Below are 16,675 nucleotides of genomic sequence, written 5' to 3' on the forward strand. Positions count from 1 at the left end.
TTGATTATTGTTGTTAAATATTTTTGTGTTAAATTGGCCCTTAAGAACAAAAGCATTTAATTTGGCAATGAAATTTAGGGCAATTATTTATGTTGCTAACAATAGTCCTTTTATTCTAAAATGATACTTTTTGAATTCTTAATTTTTATTTGTATCTTGGTAGATTGGCATGGCCCAAAATAATTTTTTAGTGCGGGTTGAGGAGTAATGTATTTTCAGAGCTTTTGAATATGTGAGAATATTTTTCATATTCCTTTACAAAGGAAAGGCACTTTGGCTGGCAGTAGCTTTCTTTGATGGGGTCTCCCCTTTGTCCCTAGAATTTAGTGATACAGAGGAGAAATTTAAGACCACCAGACATTTGTTCCTTTGATGGTGACATATTTTCATTTGATTTGTGTGTTGACTTGTTTTTGTTTTCATGCCTGGATTCTGAAGGATTTCTTTTACCACTTAGGATTAAAAATTTATCGGAACGTGGCTTTGAGTTAATACTGTTTGGAGTACAATTTTGTCCTCATTTCTTCTTTTCAGTTTTTTTTTTTAAATTGTGTCTTTGATGATTATTTCTGTTGAAGTTCCTTCCGTTGTATTTTCTCAGAAGCAGCTGTAATTAGACTTGGTTTTTCTAGCCCTCCAGATCTTGGGGGTTCTTTCACCTACTGGTTCTTTTCTCCAGCCTTGTGGGGGTATTTATCTTCTACATCAATGACTTAATTTTAAGCAGTATGTGTCTACATTTTTCTAACCCCCTCCCCTTCATGAGGTTAATATTCTGTCACTTCGTTTTTAGAATGTTGGTAATGCTTCTTTGTTTAACTTATAATCTCTTTTTATCTTACCCAGTAGTCTTTCATTAATTTATGGCTTTCTGCTTTTGTTTTTAGGGGATATATCTTAACAACACCGAATACTTTTATAAAAATTACATCTGATTCCTCTAGGGTGTCATTTTTAGGAGATGGTTCTTTCTTCAACTCTTTAGCATGCTTTTTTTTTTTTTTTTTTTTTTTTTTTTTTTGTCTTTTTGCCATTTCTTGGGCCTCTGTAGCAGCATATGGAGGTTCCCAGGCTAGGGTTGGAATTGGAGCTGTTAACTGCCAGCCTACGCCAGAACCACAGCAACACGGGATCCGAGCTGCATCTGCATCCTACACCACAGCTAATGGCAACTCCGGATCCTTAACCCACTGAGCAAGGCCAGGGATCGAACCCACAACCTCATGGTTGCTAGTCGGATTCGTTAACCACTGTGTCATGACGGGAACTCCTAGCATGCTGTTTTTTTCCATCTTTATATATTACTTCTTAGGAGACCTGTGTGAACATTTATATATTTTTTTCATTCCTGAATTTGGAAATACCCATTTAGATCCTCTCACAGAGAGGGTGTGTGTTGACCTTGGCCCCGCTCTCTGTCCTCTAGTAAATGTCTCTGACCTTGTAGCAGGTTGATGTTTATAGGCCTTGGCTCATTTTCAGTGGGATTGAAGAGTTTCATAGAGAACAGCTGTCTCCCACGCCTTGTTCTCTGTCACTCATATGGATTCTAAGAACTCCAACATCCAGAATGCAGTACCACCATGATCAGCTTGCCCCTAAATCATCTTTTCTGTGCCAAACTCCCAGAGTGCTAAGTACTTCCTTTTTGTCCCACCCGTCTTTTGAACACTCACTGATTGATGGGGTGGAGGGATTCCCCTGCTGCCTCAAAAAACATCCCTCATGACAGAGAGCTGTCTAGATTTCTGAGGGGATGCAGATGTTTGCATTTCTGTACAAGATGACAAAGTGGAGGCAGGGAGATATACTAAGATTTTCCTACTTCCTTTAAGACCCATAGTTTGTTTCTCATTGCCTCTAATTACATCTTTAAAATATAATTTTATTCCTTTTTTCTGTGTAAATTTCTCTTGCAATAGGCTGAAGATAATTTCTTCCTTTTTGTGGTTGCATGCACCTTTATTTATCTTTTTTTTTAATAGATATTTTTAGTAGGAAGTCAAGAGAGGCTGAATCAGGGGCTGGTAGCTAGATACCATTTAAAACTGTAACATATGAAACTACATAAAATTTTTTAAGAGGGGCTTTCTGTCTGTGGTAAAATGCTTGAAAATTTTGTTTCCTGTAGATATTTTATGGAAATTGACTCTGCCTTTTAGATATTCATTACAAGTTGTTATTCAAACGATGAAGGCATCCGTATTCCTGTTATAAAACCTGTGTCTTGTGAAAATTGGGTCATTTTGGTGATGAAAGAAAATGTAGTTGCATGAGTGATTGTAGAGATTTCAATGACTTCCATAAAGTTTTGGTTATATATTAAAAACTGACTGATTTAAGTGTCTTAGAGCTGAAATAGCTGTGATAAATAAATCTAGGAGCTACAAATTCCATTGTCTTCAGGGGCCAGAAAAGTGACTTGTAAATATGTGAAGTAGGTTGGTTTAATATAACCAGCAGTGGGAGGGACTAGAGAGAAGTAGAGGTTACATGTGGCACCAAATCCTAGGCCATCAGTATATCCAAACAATGTAAATAGCAAAAAGCAATGTAATATAAACCCACTTTCCTATTTTAGCGATGAAACTGAGGTCAAGGAATATTAAGAGATTTTCTCCTGACCAAAAGCAGCTACATAGTTTTCGGGGCCCATGCAATGTAAAATATGGCCCCCCCTTGAAATTATTAAGAATTTCAAAGTAGAAATAGCAGAACATTAAACCAAGCCTGGACCATGTGTCACTGCCCAAGTTATATACCCTTGAAGCCATCCCTGGTCTTAACTTCTGATCTGGAATTTATACATCCATACAGAAAGAAACATACAGACACCTGCAGCCACCAAAAAGTTGATAATGGGAATGGGGTAAAATTACATCCTTGTCTTTGACACGGCAGTAAATGACCTGCCTTTACTGATAAGAGGGCTTTTCTAAGAGGTTTTAAAATCATTGCTTTTCTGAATTGTTTTGTTCCTTCCTGCATTCAGGTTTTAGGGATTATTAGTTGGAGATTTTCAACCCTGGAGTTTAGAGCTCCTCTCTAAATGCCAGTTCTGACTTGAATTCCAGGAGGTTCGAAGAGCCATTCAGCTCAGGAATGAAGCTCTGAGGGACACTGTGCCTACCATTGGATCTTACCCAGTTCTCTGAGGCCCCTTTCATTGTTCTCTTTCTCTTACCTCAAGAGAGCTGTCATTTCTTCCAGAAAAGTTTGTCTATAATCTGAATCATCTCCTAAAAAAAAACTTAAAAAAAATCTTATTTGAAATTTTTACTTGTTTGCAAACACAAAAAGCAGTTTGCTTCCTGACAAATTGAAGTTGACTTGTCATTTTCCCCTTTATGTTCATTTACAACTTCTCATCTAAGATATTATGAACAGTGTAACTTCAGGAATGCTATTTAGTGAAGTCAACCAGTTTTTAAAGGCATAGCTATTCACACTTAGAAATGTAAAAAATAAAAGTGGGAATTGAATACCAGGGTAAGAGTTTTTTTTTAAATTTACTCGTTATATTCAAAACCATATAATGCCATTTGCAGCAACATGGTGGGAACTAGAGACTCTCATACTAAGTGAAGCAAATCAGAAAGAGAAAGACAAATACTATATGATATTGTTTATATCTTTAATCTAATATATGGCACAAATAAACCTATCTACAGAAAAGAAACAAACTAATGGACATGGAGAACAGACTTGTGGTTGCCAAGGGGAAGGAGGAGAGAGTGGGATGGACTGGAAGTTTGGGGTTAGTAGATGCAAACTATTGCATTTGGGTGGATAAGCAATGAGATCCTGCTGTATAGCACAGGGAATTATATGTAGTCACTTGTGATGGAATATGGTGGAGGATAATGTGAGAAAAAGAATGTATATATTTGTGTATGTGTGCGTGTGACTGGGTCACTTTGCTGTACAGTAGAAATTGACAGAACATTTTAAATCAACTATAATAAATAAATAAATAAAAATAAAAATACCAAACATTAAAATCAGAAAAAATCCATATATATATCTTTTATAGATGTTTTTACATATATTTATATACAATATATATAAGTTATATGAAGTCTTGATATTTATACATTTATATTTTAAAAGACTTAAATATTCAATCATTTAAAATTGAGAGAGAACCAAATATTCTTCCCCATCAAAAAAGTGAACGTCTGGAGTTCCCGTCGTGGCACAGTGGTTAACGAATCCGACTAGAAACCATGAGGTTGCAGGTTCGATCCCTGGCCTTGCTCAGTGGGTTAAGGATCCAGCGTTGCCATGAGCTGTGGCGTAGGTCGCAGACGTGGCTCGGATCCCACATTGCTGTGGGTCTGGCATAGGCCAGTGGCTACAGCTCCAATTCGACCCCTAACCTGGGAACCTCCATATGCTGCTACAGAGGCCCAAGAAATGGCAAAAAGACAAAAAAAAAAAAATGGACATCTAACAGGTGGACATATGGTTTGGGATGGTATACAGGTGTCCTTAATAGTCATCCATCACATGATGATTTAGATTCCAAATGAATTCCTTTAGCAACATGCAGAAGGACACCAATAAATATTTGTTAAAGGATGAAGAAAAGCATCTCACCTGATTTAAAAATGTTAAAGCTTTTATTTTTATTAAAAAATTTTTTTAAATTTCCCCAATACGTTATTGTTTTTTTCTACTGTAGAGCAAGGTGATCCAGTTATACATACATGTATACATTCTTTTTTCTCACATTATCATGCTCCACCATAAGTGACTAGACATAGTTTCCAGTGCTACACAGCAAGTTAAGTCAGTTACATAACATCTGAATCAGGCAAAGAAGTCAAAACTTTCCTATATTCATTTGCATTGTTAAAATATATCCCTTTATGCGTGGTAAACAAGAGGAAATTCACATGTTGGAGAAAGATAAAATGAGCACATGGGCAAATACAGTAACTGAGTGAAAGAAAATATATGATATCATTAGCATTTAAAATGTTTGCAGTATGCCCTATACATGAGTGTATATGTTTAGCTAGCACTGAAATCACTCATTAAAGGTGGGGGGGGGATACATTTAAAGGACTTTCTCTTATACACATATTTCAGAATGTACTATGAAATATTTAAACTGAATTTCATGGGATTTTTTTTAACTTTCTGCAGGTGGAGATTTTCATTTTACCTCTATGTATTTACCTATGGAGTCCGGTTCCTAAAAAAGGTAGGATCTGTCAAGTTATTTTATGTAATTCCTGTGTCTCACTTTTTAAAGTTGTGACAGTAGTATTACTTGAAACAACCATGGCAGGCTTGCTAAGAATTATTTGTGTATTTTTCTTTGATTTATAAAAATATTTGCTATTTATTCTTTGTAGTAAATAACTTTCAGGCATATACTGAAAACGCTTTTGAAAACAATTTGCTTTTCCAGTGAGAAATGTTCTTCTAGTGAGAAAAGTCCTCTGACCCCTCGGGTTGGTTATTTGCTACTTGTGGGCGCTGGGTAGGCTTGGAAACACTAAGTTAGAGTTGCCACATCACACATCATACAACTTGAAAAAAATCAGTTGTTGCATTGTGTGTTATCACTGGATGTTTTATCATACTCATCAGTAGAAATTATGGTTTAGTGTCTTGCATCACTACCAACAGGTTAACACCAACTGCCAGTGGAAAAATTCAATTCCTTTTATAGGCTGTGTTCCCCTGCTGCTGCTTTGCTATTCTGTATGAACTGAGGCGCTTTTACCTATGAAAGCAATTCTTTGAGGCTGTCATAGTCTTTTTCTTATTTCAGTGCTTAATGCACTCCTAACAAGTTAGGCTGCTTAACTTCAAGTCTCATGAAGACTAATCTTCTCACAATCATGCCATAGTGAGTTGGCAGAATAATGGGAAATTATTTTTTAAAATATTGTATGGGAATTCCCTTCATAGCTCAGCGGTTAATGAATCCAACTAGAATCCATGGATGGAGATTCAGGTTTGATCCCTGGCCTTGCTCAGTGGGTTAAGAATCCCACGTTGCCTTGAGCTGTGCTGTAGGTCACAGATGTGGCTCGGATCCTGAGTTGCTGTGGCTGTGGCTTAGGCTGGCAGCTGCAGCTCTGATTTGACCCCTAGCCTGGAAACCTCCATATGCTGTGGGTGCGGGCCTAAAAATGACACACACACACAAAAAAATTTAATAAAATATTGTATGGTATTATCCTTTAAAGTGATATCAATGTTATCTTTATTTAGTGCAAACTATTTTTCCAAACCAGGGCATTGTGCCAAGTGGCATGCCTTCCTAGTTAATTCTCATGTAAATATTGATATGAAACATTACAAAAAACATTTTTATTTTTAAAGTCTGAGCTGTAAGATATTGTCTGCCTGTGGCAAATTCTATTATAAATAGTGATTGTTTCCTAGTATTATATTTTCCTGGAGGAAAGAGTCTTTTTAGCTGTTGTCTTTTGCTTTAGTAACTGCACTTATTTTTCACTTATTGACTACATGGCCCAGAGGCCATTTGACTAGACTTAAAAGGTTGAACTTCACTCTGTAAGCTTTCTAAGTATGAAGACATTCTCAACTGGGGTAAATAAATGTAGAAAGTGCTTATTTGGGAACCCTGCTGTTCTGGTTTTCAAGTGCACCAAACTAGCGAATAAAATGGAAAGAATGACTGTAGAGCTTTTATGCTTCCAGCTTTACTACCTTGGAAGTGGCAATGGCTTTGGGCGGACTTTCAACTATTGTGGGAGAGCAGGGCTTTGTGGGAATGTGAGTTTCTAGCTAAATTCAAGGTTTGGAATTCACATCACGCTCTGTTGGTGAAGGGCTTTAATGGTGAGAAGGAAAGATGGTGAAAGTCGGGAGTGCTTTTTGGCCCTTTTCTCTAGATCTGCAGGATGCGGTCTCTTTTGTTTTATTTTTTTGTCTTTTTAGGGCTGCACCTGCAGCATATGGAGGTTCCCAGGCTAGGGGTCGAATCGGAGCTTTAGTTGCCAGCATACACCACATCTCACAGCAACACAGGATCCTTAACTCACTGAGCAAGGCCGGGGATTGAACCCTCTTCCTCATGGATACTAGTTGGGTTTGTTAACCATTGAGCCATGACGGGAACTCCCAGGATGTGATGTCTTTTAAAAGCTCTCATTCAGCTAGCCTGGCCGTGAACAGGAAATGCTCTGACACTTAGCTCTGCTTCACTCTGTCCTGACACGGTCTGAATGGGATGAGTTAGTTTTCATGCCTTAGTCCTCAGAAGGCAGAAAGAGAGCTTGTCAATAGAATGTTTGCTTGTAAAGTATTTTTCCTTAAACTGTAACAGTTTGTTTTCAGTCATCTCTAGATAACAACAACATGCTTAAAAATGAAAAGAGTACTGGTGGTGTTCTTCTTGTTGGATTAATTTGTATTTGGGGTTTCTTCCTCCCCTGCAATCTAAGAGGCACTCAGTTTCGGATGAGCTGTATGGGTTAGTGTGAGTCATCATGTGAGACTGAAATATGCACATAGGATCCATGAGACCAAACCAGTTGTGAAGGACTTCATGGGCCTTCTCGCCCAACTCCTTCATTTCACAGCTGAGGAAGCAGTAAAGGGAAAGAAGTCATTAGAGCATATGTTCCATTTACATTTTTATTCTTTTTTTTTTGGTCTTTTTGCCTTTTCTAGGGCCACTCCCAAGGCACATGGAGATTCCCAGGCTAGGGGTCTAATCAGAGCTGTAGCCACCGGCCTACACCAGAGCCACAGCAACGTGGGATCTGAGCCGCGTCTGCGATCTACACCACAGCTCATGGCAACACCAGATCCTTAACCCACTGAGCAAGGCCAGGAATCGAGCCCACGACCTCATGGTTCCTAGTCAGATTCGTTAACCACTGTGCCACGACGGGAACTCCTACATTTTTATTCTTTGTGTTATTTTAAACTTTTATATGGCAAAGACTTAGAAAGTTTCATCAGAAAACTTGATCTGTTAATGTTTGCCTGGTCCTGGCTGCCCTAATCCCTGAATCTTCTCTTAGGGGTTCCCTGAGATCGTATTGTCCAGAATGCCCCTGAATCGCCCTAGCCCAGACTTTCTGAGGAGCTTTTGGGGTGTCCAGTGGGATTCTGACAAGATTCAAGCTCTTTTTCCATAGCAGATTTGCATGGCCTGGATTAGATAATAACTTGGAATTCTTCACTATATAGAGTGCTTTAAAAAACTTTTCTCACAGCACAAGTCCCACCTCTTTTGGAGTGGGATAAAGGCTTGGAAACAGTATTGGCTTAGTGCATAGCCAGGATGAAATTTTGCATCACTGAGAATAATCATAACCATAATAATGATAGCTCTACTGTGTTGAACACTCACTAAGGCCAGGCAATATGTTGATCACTTAGCACTTGTTTCTCATGTACTATACAAGCGTAACTCCTCACCCTATACTTGAAGAAATCAAGGCTAACAAGGGGTCAGTAATTTGTCCAAGGTCACAGAGCTAATCAGTTGGAGGACTGGGATTTAAATTTGGCCTAATGGCGTATGTGCATCGAGGCTTTATTCCTGACTGAGTAGATCTCCTAGAATCTGATTAGGATTGTCCAGTTAACAAGGAAAAGCAAAGGCTCTGTCTTATGACTATATTCTTATGCAGACCACAGAATTAAACTTAGTGATTATATTCAAAAGGTCCAAATTAAGCATCATGCTTGCTTTATTTTTCCACTTCCAAATGAAGTCACATTGGCAAAGCCAAGAATGGTTTGTTGTATTCTTAGTATTTTGGTATCTCATCAGAAATTGTCTGCAGATTTTCAGACTTGGTATAGATGCCCCTTATTACACAAACCAGTGTAATTATGCAACACACTTTCTCCCCTCCTTCTGTAATAGATACATACTTTCTACAACGTGACTAGTAAACCATTAATACACTATTCACAGTAAGAAGCTGGTTGGGACAACTCAGTCTTTTCCATAGCTTAGGAAATGTGAAATTGTTTATTGCCTAGAATAAATTAAAACTTGTTTAAATGCTAAAACCATTTAATCAGGACTTTTGTAGCTTATAGCTTTTAATTTAATGAGACACAGTGGTTTGATTTTGGTTATGTGAACTTTCTCTAAAGAGCACCGAGAAGCCTTTTACCCAGGTTTTCGCTTTGTGTTCAAGCCTTGTCTTGAGAGAATGACATTTCACACCAAGAGCTTTCTCCAGGTGGTGGTGAAGAAAGTTTTCAGGACTTGCAGGAGTTCATGAAGCTGAAATGGATTTTTGGGGAAGAGGAGGTGCTTGTGTGGATTCCCAAGTAGAAACTGCTGCATTACTGAATGATACTCGCTCTTAGGTAGTTATTTATACAAGGGTTTATGGAGTTGGTGCTTGATCAAACCATGAATCTTATCTTTTTGGCTCCCTTAATAAAATGTCGATTTTGTAGAAACTCTGGAAATAAAGAAAAAACTAACTTATACTTCAGAGGTTCCTAAAATAACCCAGATTGAAATATGATGTTCATTATTAGTCCCCTAAAGGCATAGACTTAAAAGTTTAAGGCTGAACTTGACTGTGAAAACCATTGGACTTCATTTATATGCTATAACAAAGCTAGCGCTACAGGCCTCCTTTGGCTGAAAGCAATGCTTAAGAATTGAATCCTTCTCATGTTTCCATGGGGAATAGAAAACTAGTCACTCTCAGAAGAGTTCAGGTAATTTGATATGAAATATTGACCCATGTATCAAAATCTGTACTTGCACATTCACTCTGCATTAGCTGAATCATCATCTGACACTGAAAGGAAAATTCTTGCCTGAATTTAAAAAATGAAAGCATTATTCTTACTAAGGTGTATTTCAGTAAAATATAGAGCTGATGGCTTTTGCATACAGTGATCATCATAGGAAAGCATTTTCCTCATCCACAATAATGAAACAAACCAGATGTTCTTCACTTAAAAGCAACCTCTTTCTGGGTGAAGTAATGAGACATTCTACTTCTGCAATTGGTGTTTGGTCTCTTGGGGAAGACCTAATCTTGTCTGTGAGGGGTGGAGGTGGGGAGTCACTTAGGACAAGTGCTTGATGTGGAGCAGAGCCATGGGCATTCCAATCTGACCAGCTCGTGCTCTAATTATAGCTCCATGTGTGGCTCCAAGAAACTAGTTAAAGGAGCATCAGGATACTGGGTCAGCTACACTTTGCCATAATCTGGGACAAATGGCTTAGGGTTTTGTTTTGTTTTTGCCTGCTTCTCCTTTATTAATGCACAGGAGAAGGGCCATTGCTGTCCATTGTTTTAAGATTTTTTTGAGCAACAGTCTGATAATACCTGTCACCATGGAAAGACTGCCCCAAAGCACAGAGAAGACAATGACTTTGTCCTCAAGGAATTCAGTCTCTTACTCCTTTTTTTAAGGCTGAATAATACTCCATTATATCTATACACCATATTTTCCTTATTCATCTGTCAATAAATATTTAAGTTGTTTCCCTTTTGCTATTTTGAATAATGCTTCAGTGAGCATGAATATGCAGCTATCTCTTTGAGATCCTGATTTCAATTCTTTCGAGTATAAACCCAGAAGTGGGGTTGCTAGATTGTATTGAGAAACCTCCACATTTTTGTGCACAGTGGCTGTACTGATCTACATTTCTATGAACAGTGCACAAGGGTTCCCTTTTTCTTATATCTTGCCAACACTTATCTTTTGCTTTTTTAAAATAATAACCATCCTAATAGGTGTGATATGATATCACATTATGGTTTTGATTTGCATTTTCCTGATGATTAGTGATGTTAGCGCTTTTTCATACACCTGTTGGCTACTTGTGTGTTGTCTTCTTAGGAGAGATGTCTATTCAGGTCTTTTGCCTGTTTTTAAATTGCTTTTTTGCTATTGGGTTGTCAGGAAGTTCCTTATATATTTTGAATACCAACTCCCTATTAGATGTATGATTTACAAATACTTTCTCCTGTTCTACAGGCTGCCTTTTTCACTTTGCTGATTGCTTTCTTTGTTATGCAGAAGCTGTTTAGTTTGATGTAGTCCCAGTCATCTATTTTTGCTTTTGTTGCCTATGCTTTTGGTGTCATAACCAAGAAATCATTGCCAAGGCTAATATCAAGACGCTTTCCCCCTAGATTTTCTTCTAGCAGTTTTATAGTTTCAGGTCTTATGTTTAAAGCTTTACTCCATTTTGGTATTTGTGACAGTATAAGAATCTAGTTTCATATTTTTGCATTTGGATATTCAGTTTTCTCAGCACAATTTACTGGTCTATTCTTTCCCCACTGTGTATTATTGCCTCCCTTGATTTATTTTTTATGTTTCTGCCCTAGCTTCCATAGAAACTGTACAAACAAACTTCCCAGCTTTTCCTCTGATTATGCACACCTCTGACAAAGGCAAATATAGGACAAAAACTGTCCCCCTGTCTTAAGTTTTTCCACTGCTCCAGCCACTTTTTTCCTAGCCAGGTGGCCACATTGCTACCACTAGGTTTACTTTTGTAGCATCACTTTCTTAAAAGACCTTCCTTATCTTAACTTCAAGTCCACCAGCCCTGATTCCTCACAGATCCCCCTCACTATGGAAAACCTGTAACTTAAAGCCCTTTAAATCTCTAACTTAGTGCACATCTTATAAGGTGGTGTTGTGTATATGTAAAGCACCCAGCTTTGTCTCTGAGCCATGATTTAAAGCCCTTTAAATCTCTAACTTAGTGCACATCTTATAAAGTGGTGTCGTGTATATGTAAAGCACCCAGCTTTGTCTCTGAGCCATAATAGGAGTTATTATTATTATTATTGTTATCCTATAAAATCATTCAGTACTTAAGTAGGAAGTTTTTTATTTGTGTACTTTCATCTTAGATTCTTTTTCATCTAGTTCTATAAGCTGCTCACACAGGACCTCAAACCTCGAGTGTATTTTCCCATGCTGCTTGCTATCCTGCTAGGAAAACAGTAGATAGTTCACAAAAACTTGAGTAGTGAAATGAAAAATATGCAACTTTGCTGTTTTGTAATAATTTTATGTAAAAGCTTGGGGTGGAAGAGCTTAAAAATTAATGGCTGAAATCAAGTATGGAGATTAACTGAGAATTCTCATTATTTGTGGTTACACTGTTTCCCATTAGTGTTGTACATAGGAACGGTAAAATTAAATAAAATTATCTTCTTTCCCCGAACTTATAGTTTGAATTCTATCCAAACTCTCCTTTTTATGTGATTAGTACATCCAACCAGATCTACCCTTAGAATTTTATTTATGAGTAGTTGGTTGGGGATTTCCAACAGTTTCGTCTTTCGTCTAAAGGATTGTGTGTGTGTGTGTGTGTGTGTGTGTGTGTGCGCGCGCGAGCACGCACATGCGCATGCATACAATCCAGTTACTAAAGCTGTGGTGACTGATACCCAGGGTCTCACTGATAGGAGATGACTGAAGAATGCTTCAGGCTGTATAAGGGGTTCCATTGCTACAGTGTGAGCAGTGTGTTCAGGGAGCATCAAACTGATTCTCAGGTCCCCACACCAAAAGATCAGGTACTGTCCACTCTCCTTGCAGGACAAAGCGTCCTCGTGTTACAGTGAACATTGCAGAGTGGGGCACGACCACTTGCATTTCACTTCCCCTTCCCTTGTCTAGAGTAGAGTCAGGTCCATTTTGCTCAAGATCATTAATTGGTCATATCCTAGCAATTATTTCTACAGTAACTTGGGTACTAGGGAGACATTTAGTAACCACAGCATAAGTAAACTAAGGCTGTTTTCCCAGGCAAAAGTACTGTTATAAGTTGTCAGCTCTTCCTTTGTGGGTGCCTGTTCTCCATAACAGATCCTTGGTTAGGGAGTTAAAAGTGAATGATAAAATACTGTAACACAGAAATTCTTAATAAAGTGTGTGGTATTCAGCATAAGCAGAAAAATTATATTTTGCATCAGCTATTGCAATACAAATAGAGGCCGTTACTAGATTGCAGTGCTCCCTGTGTGCACATGTGCATGGGTGTGTGCATGCATCATTGACAAAGAAAATATGAATCAAGAAATAGCTCTTCTCCCTTTGTTCCTAATCATGGCTCCTATCACTCTCACCTGAGTTTTTTTCTTAAACTAATGGTTGAAGTTGTGAAGAAATTGAGAAAGTGGTGCTTTGCTAATTATCTTGATTTCATGTGAATTAAGAAAAAAGGGCCATGCAAAAATGAAATCACTAAGTATTGTTGATACAATTTGATTTGGGACCTGTTAACCTAACTTCCAAGGTCCCAGGCTGGAAGGTGATTCCCTAATCTTGCCTTCCTTACTAACCAGGCCTTTAACCTCTGACAGTGGAGTCCTCTACTTGATTTCTATGTGATACAAGAAGTGTTGATAAGCAGAGGTCAACAGAGATGAGCAAAATTCTAATTGCCAGATACTATCACAAAGAAAAATGCAGTCTTTCTCTGACTTACTTCACTCAGTATGATAATCTCTAGGTCCAGCCATGTTGCTGCAAATGACATTATTTCATTCTTTTTTTATAGCTAAATCATATCCCATTGTATATATGTACATATCACTTACATGTGGAATCTAATAAACACGATACAAAAGAGCTTATTTATAAAATAGAAACGAACTCACAGATTTCAAAACTAATCTTATGGTTACCATAGGTGAAACCATTGAGGAGACAGAGGAACTGGAACAATGGGAATAACATATACACACTGCTGTATAAAATAGATGATTAACAAGAACCTACTGTATAGAACAGGAAGATGTATTCAATAGTGTGTAATAACCTATATGGGAAAAAAAGAATGGATATATTTATATGTATAACTGAATCATTTTGCTCTTCACCTGAAACTAATACAACATTGTAAGATAACTATACTCCAATAAATTTTTTTAAAAAAAGAATAAAGAAAAAAATAAAAGAAAAACATAGTCCTCCATACTACTTACATAACTTATGTTGCACTGTAGGTCAGAGTGTGGAAACTAAACATAGAGAATAGATTTTGATTCTCAATTATTACGATCTTCTCTTATCAAAATGTAACATCCATTAATTCAGTCATTGAATAAATAGATGCTTATAGTATGAGGTGTGTCTGGCTTTCTAAAAAAATAAGTGTTGTGTGATAATATTATGCAAAAGTTATACCTAATGGTTCTTTTTAGGTATCATTTTGGAAATACGGTTCTTTTCCTTTTATAAGGTCTTCCTGATGCACATTTGAATCTTTTTTAAAAAAACCACACTTAATATATAATATTGGAAATTTTATCCTCTTATGCTCACATGGCAATTCTAGACCAAGAAATTGATAGAAGTACAAAATGGACTCCCTCTGAATAATGAAGTTGTGAGAGAAAGTACTAATTTGATTCCATTAATTTTAAATCTATTTTGCCTGCTAAGAAAAAAGTATTTTATTTGGTAGCTAACTCCAGTGACTGTATTCATACCTGACTGCTGCTGGTTCAAGCCTTTAAGAACAGATAAAATAGACTTTAGATTGGTAATAGCTTCTCATGTTGTCATTTTAAGCATGAATATTTGTTATTCGTGCTACAGTGTACTTAGGATGTCCTTGCTGTTTTTCACATTGTGTTCTCATAGCATTTGTTTCAAAGAAGAGATATTCCATTAGATTATTTCATCCTATTAAAATGCATGACATCCCCCCCGTTAATTACCAAGTTCAAAGAAAAAACATTCCAGGAGTGGTTCTCAAACTTGAACATGTCTCAGAATCAGCAGGAGGGCTGATTAAGCCACAGATGGCGAGACTTAACCCAAAGCTTCTGATTCAGGAGGTCTAGATGAGGCCTGAGGATGTGCATTTCCAACACATACCCAAGTGATGATGATGGCAGTGCTGGTCCAGGGACCTTACTCTGAGAACTGCTCTGTTACAGTGTGGTACTCGGAAAAAAGCTAAATACTCACTTACCACATGTATTCTTTTTCTATGACTACTGTAACAAATTGCCACCGGCTCAGTGGCTTAAAATAACATGAATTTAATCCCTTACAGTCCTGGTAGTCAGAAGCCCAAAATTAGTTTCATTGGGTACAAGTCAAGGTAGTGGCAAAGCTGGTTTCTTTGGGAAGTTCTGGAGTAGAATTTGTTTACTTGCCTATCCTGACCCCAGTGGCTGCCTATATTCCTTGGCTTGTGACCCCCTCTCTTCTTCAAAGCTCATTACTCCAATCACTGCTTGTAATCATAGTTGCTTCTCCTTTTCTATGGTCAAATTGCCCTCTACCTCCCTCTGATAAGGATATCTGTGATTATAGTTAGAGCCCATCCAGATAAACCAGGATACTTTCCCCATCTCAAGATCCATATCTTAACCACATCTGCAAGTTGCGTTTGCTTTATAGGGCAATGTTATATGGTAAAATTTACAAATTTCTGGGAGCAGGACTTGGATATCTTTGGAAACCTTCATACTGTCACATTGTGGAAACCTACTCATCTCTCCTGATCTCCCAGAAGGCAGTCACTGGTCTATTCCGAAAGAAATGCCATTTGGCACACTTAAAAGTTGGAGTCATGTTGCGTTGCTTCTTATATGAAAGTGGAGATGCTTTGCAGGGGGCAACATATTTGCTTCTACAATACATGTTCATGTTATTCTATTATCTTAAAAGTCATGTAGAGAGAATTTAATTAAATTTTATAACACAATTTTGATTTTTATTAGAAACTGATACAGCATAAAATCTGAAGTTTCTCTCTGGAAGTGTCCCATATTCCTTAAAGAGTTTACAGGCTAATGGAAAATATGCCCTGCCCATAAGGACACTTGATATCAGGTAGCACTGGAGAATCTTTGACAAAATTCTCAGGGAAGACTGCACTTAGGGAAGACTGCTGGTGTTGAGGATAAGAGATAGTGGCTTCTGCTGCTACTGCTGATGAGCACAGGAGGTGAAGAGGAACCGTGTTGGAGAATAGAAGCAGGAAGGATGTAACTTGGATAGTGGGGAGTGTGTCTGGGGACAAAGGAGAAGAGGGCACAGCAAGCAGAATGATGCTGAGAGGTAAATGGGAGAGATGGGCAAAGGCTGTGATCCTTAGGTCAAGAAATTAGCATTTATTGAGTTAGGAAAGAAAGAATCAAGAGGTGACAGACAATTGAACTAGCACTGGAGAAAGGCTACCTGGCTGCAGTGTGAGGAATGAATAACAAGTAGCAAAAGCTAGTGGCAGAGGGACCTGTGTGTTGGCCACTGCAACAGTCCCAATAGCCCTTGTCACTGCCATTGGCCCCCATGCTGGAGAAGTGAGTTCTTGTGTATCAGTTGTAGATTGTCAATTTCAGACAGGTCAAGCAATTCCTGCTTGTTATGAAGGCTTATCCAGTACTGAAGAGGTAGTGTTGAATTTTACAAGGAGAAAAGAGGAGACAGTGTTCTCAGGTGTATTTAATAGTTAATTCTAAAAGGGGGGGAGAGGAGTTCCTGTTGTGGCTCAGTGGGTTAAGAAACTGACTAGCGTCCATGAAGATATGGGTTTGATCCCTGGCCTCGCTCAGTGGATTAAGGATCTGGCATTGCTGTGGCTGTGGCATAGGCTGACAGCTATAGCTCTGAGTTGACCCCTAGTCTGGGAACTTCCATATGCCTCAGGTGTGGTCCTAAAAAACAAGAAAAAGAAAGAGGGAAGAGGAAAAGTGAAAATTTAAGA

General features: G+C 38.0%; 1 protein-coding gene across 12 annotated transcripts in view; it reads left to right on the forward strand.

Annotated features, from left to right (window-relative positions):
- The window catches only part of CERS6 (ceramide synthase 6), a 334,531-nt gene that overhangs the window by 180,016 nt on the left and 137,840 nt on the right, over positions 1-16,675 (forward strand). For all 12 annotated transcript variants that reach the window (XR_014829507.1, XR_014829508.1, XR_014829509.1 and 9 more), the window contains exon 4: positions 5,152-5,209. Coding sequence is in view for 3 of the 12 variants with exons in the window: in XM_021075469.2 (XP_020931128.1) it covers positions 5,152-5,209 (58 nt within the window). In the remaining 9 variants the exon portion in view is untranslated. The remainder of the gene's footprint in view (positions 1-5,151; positions 5,210-16,675) is intronic.

Source organism: Sus scrofa, chromosome 15 (genome assembly GCF_054392235.1).
Source record: "Sus scrofa isolate SSC_HxYL_T2T_F1_AM1 chromosome 15, Sscrofa_HxYL_maternal_Yorkshire_Landrace_v2.0, whole genome shotgun sequence".
Lineage (NCBI taxonomy): Eukaryota > Metazoa > Chordata > Mammalia > Artiodactyla > Suidae > Sus > Sus scrofa.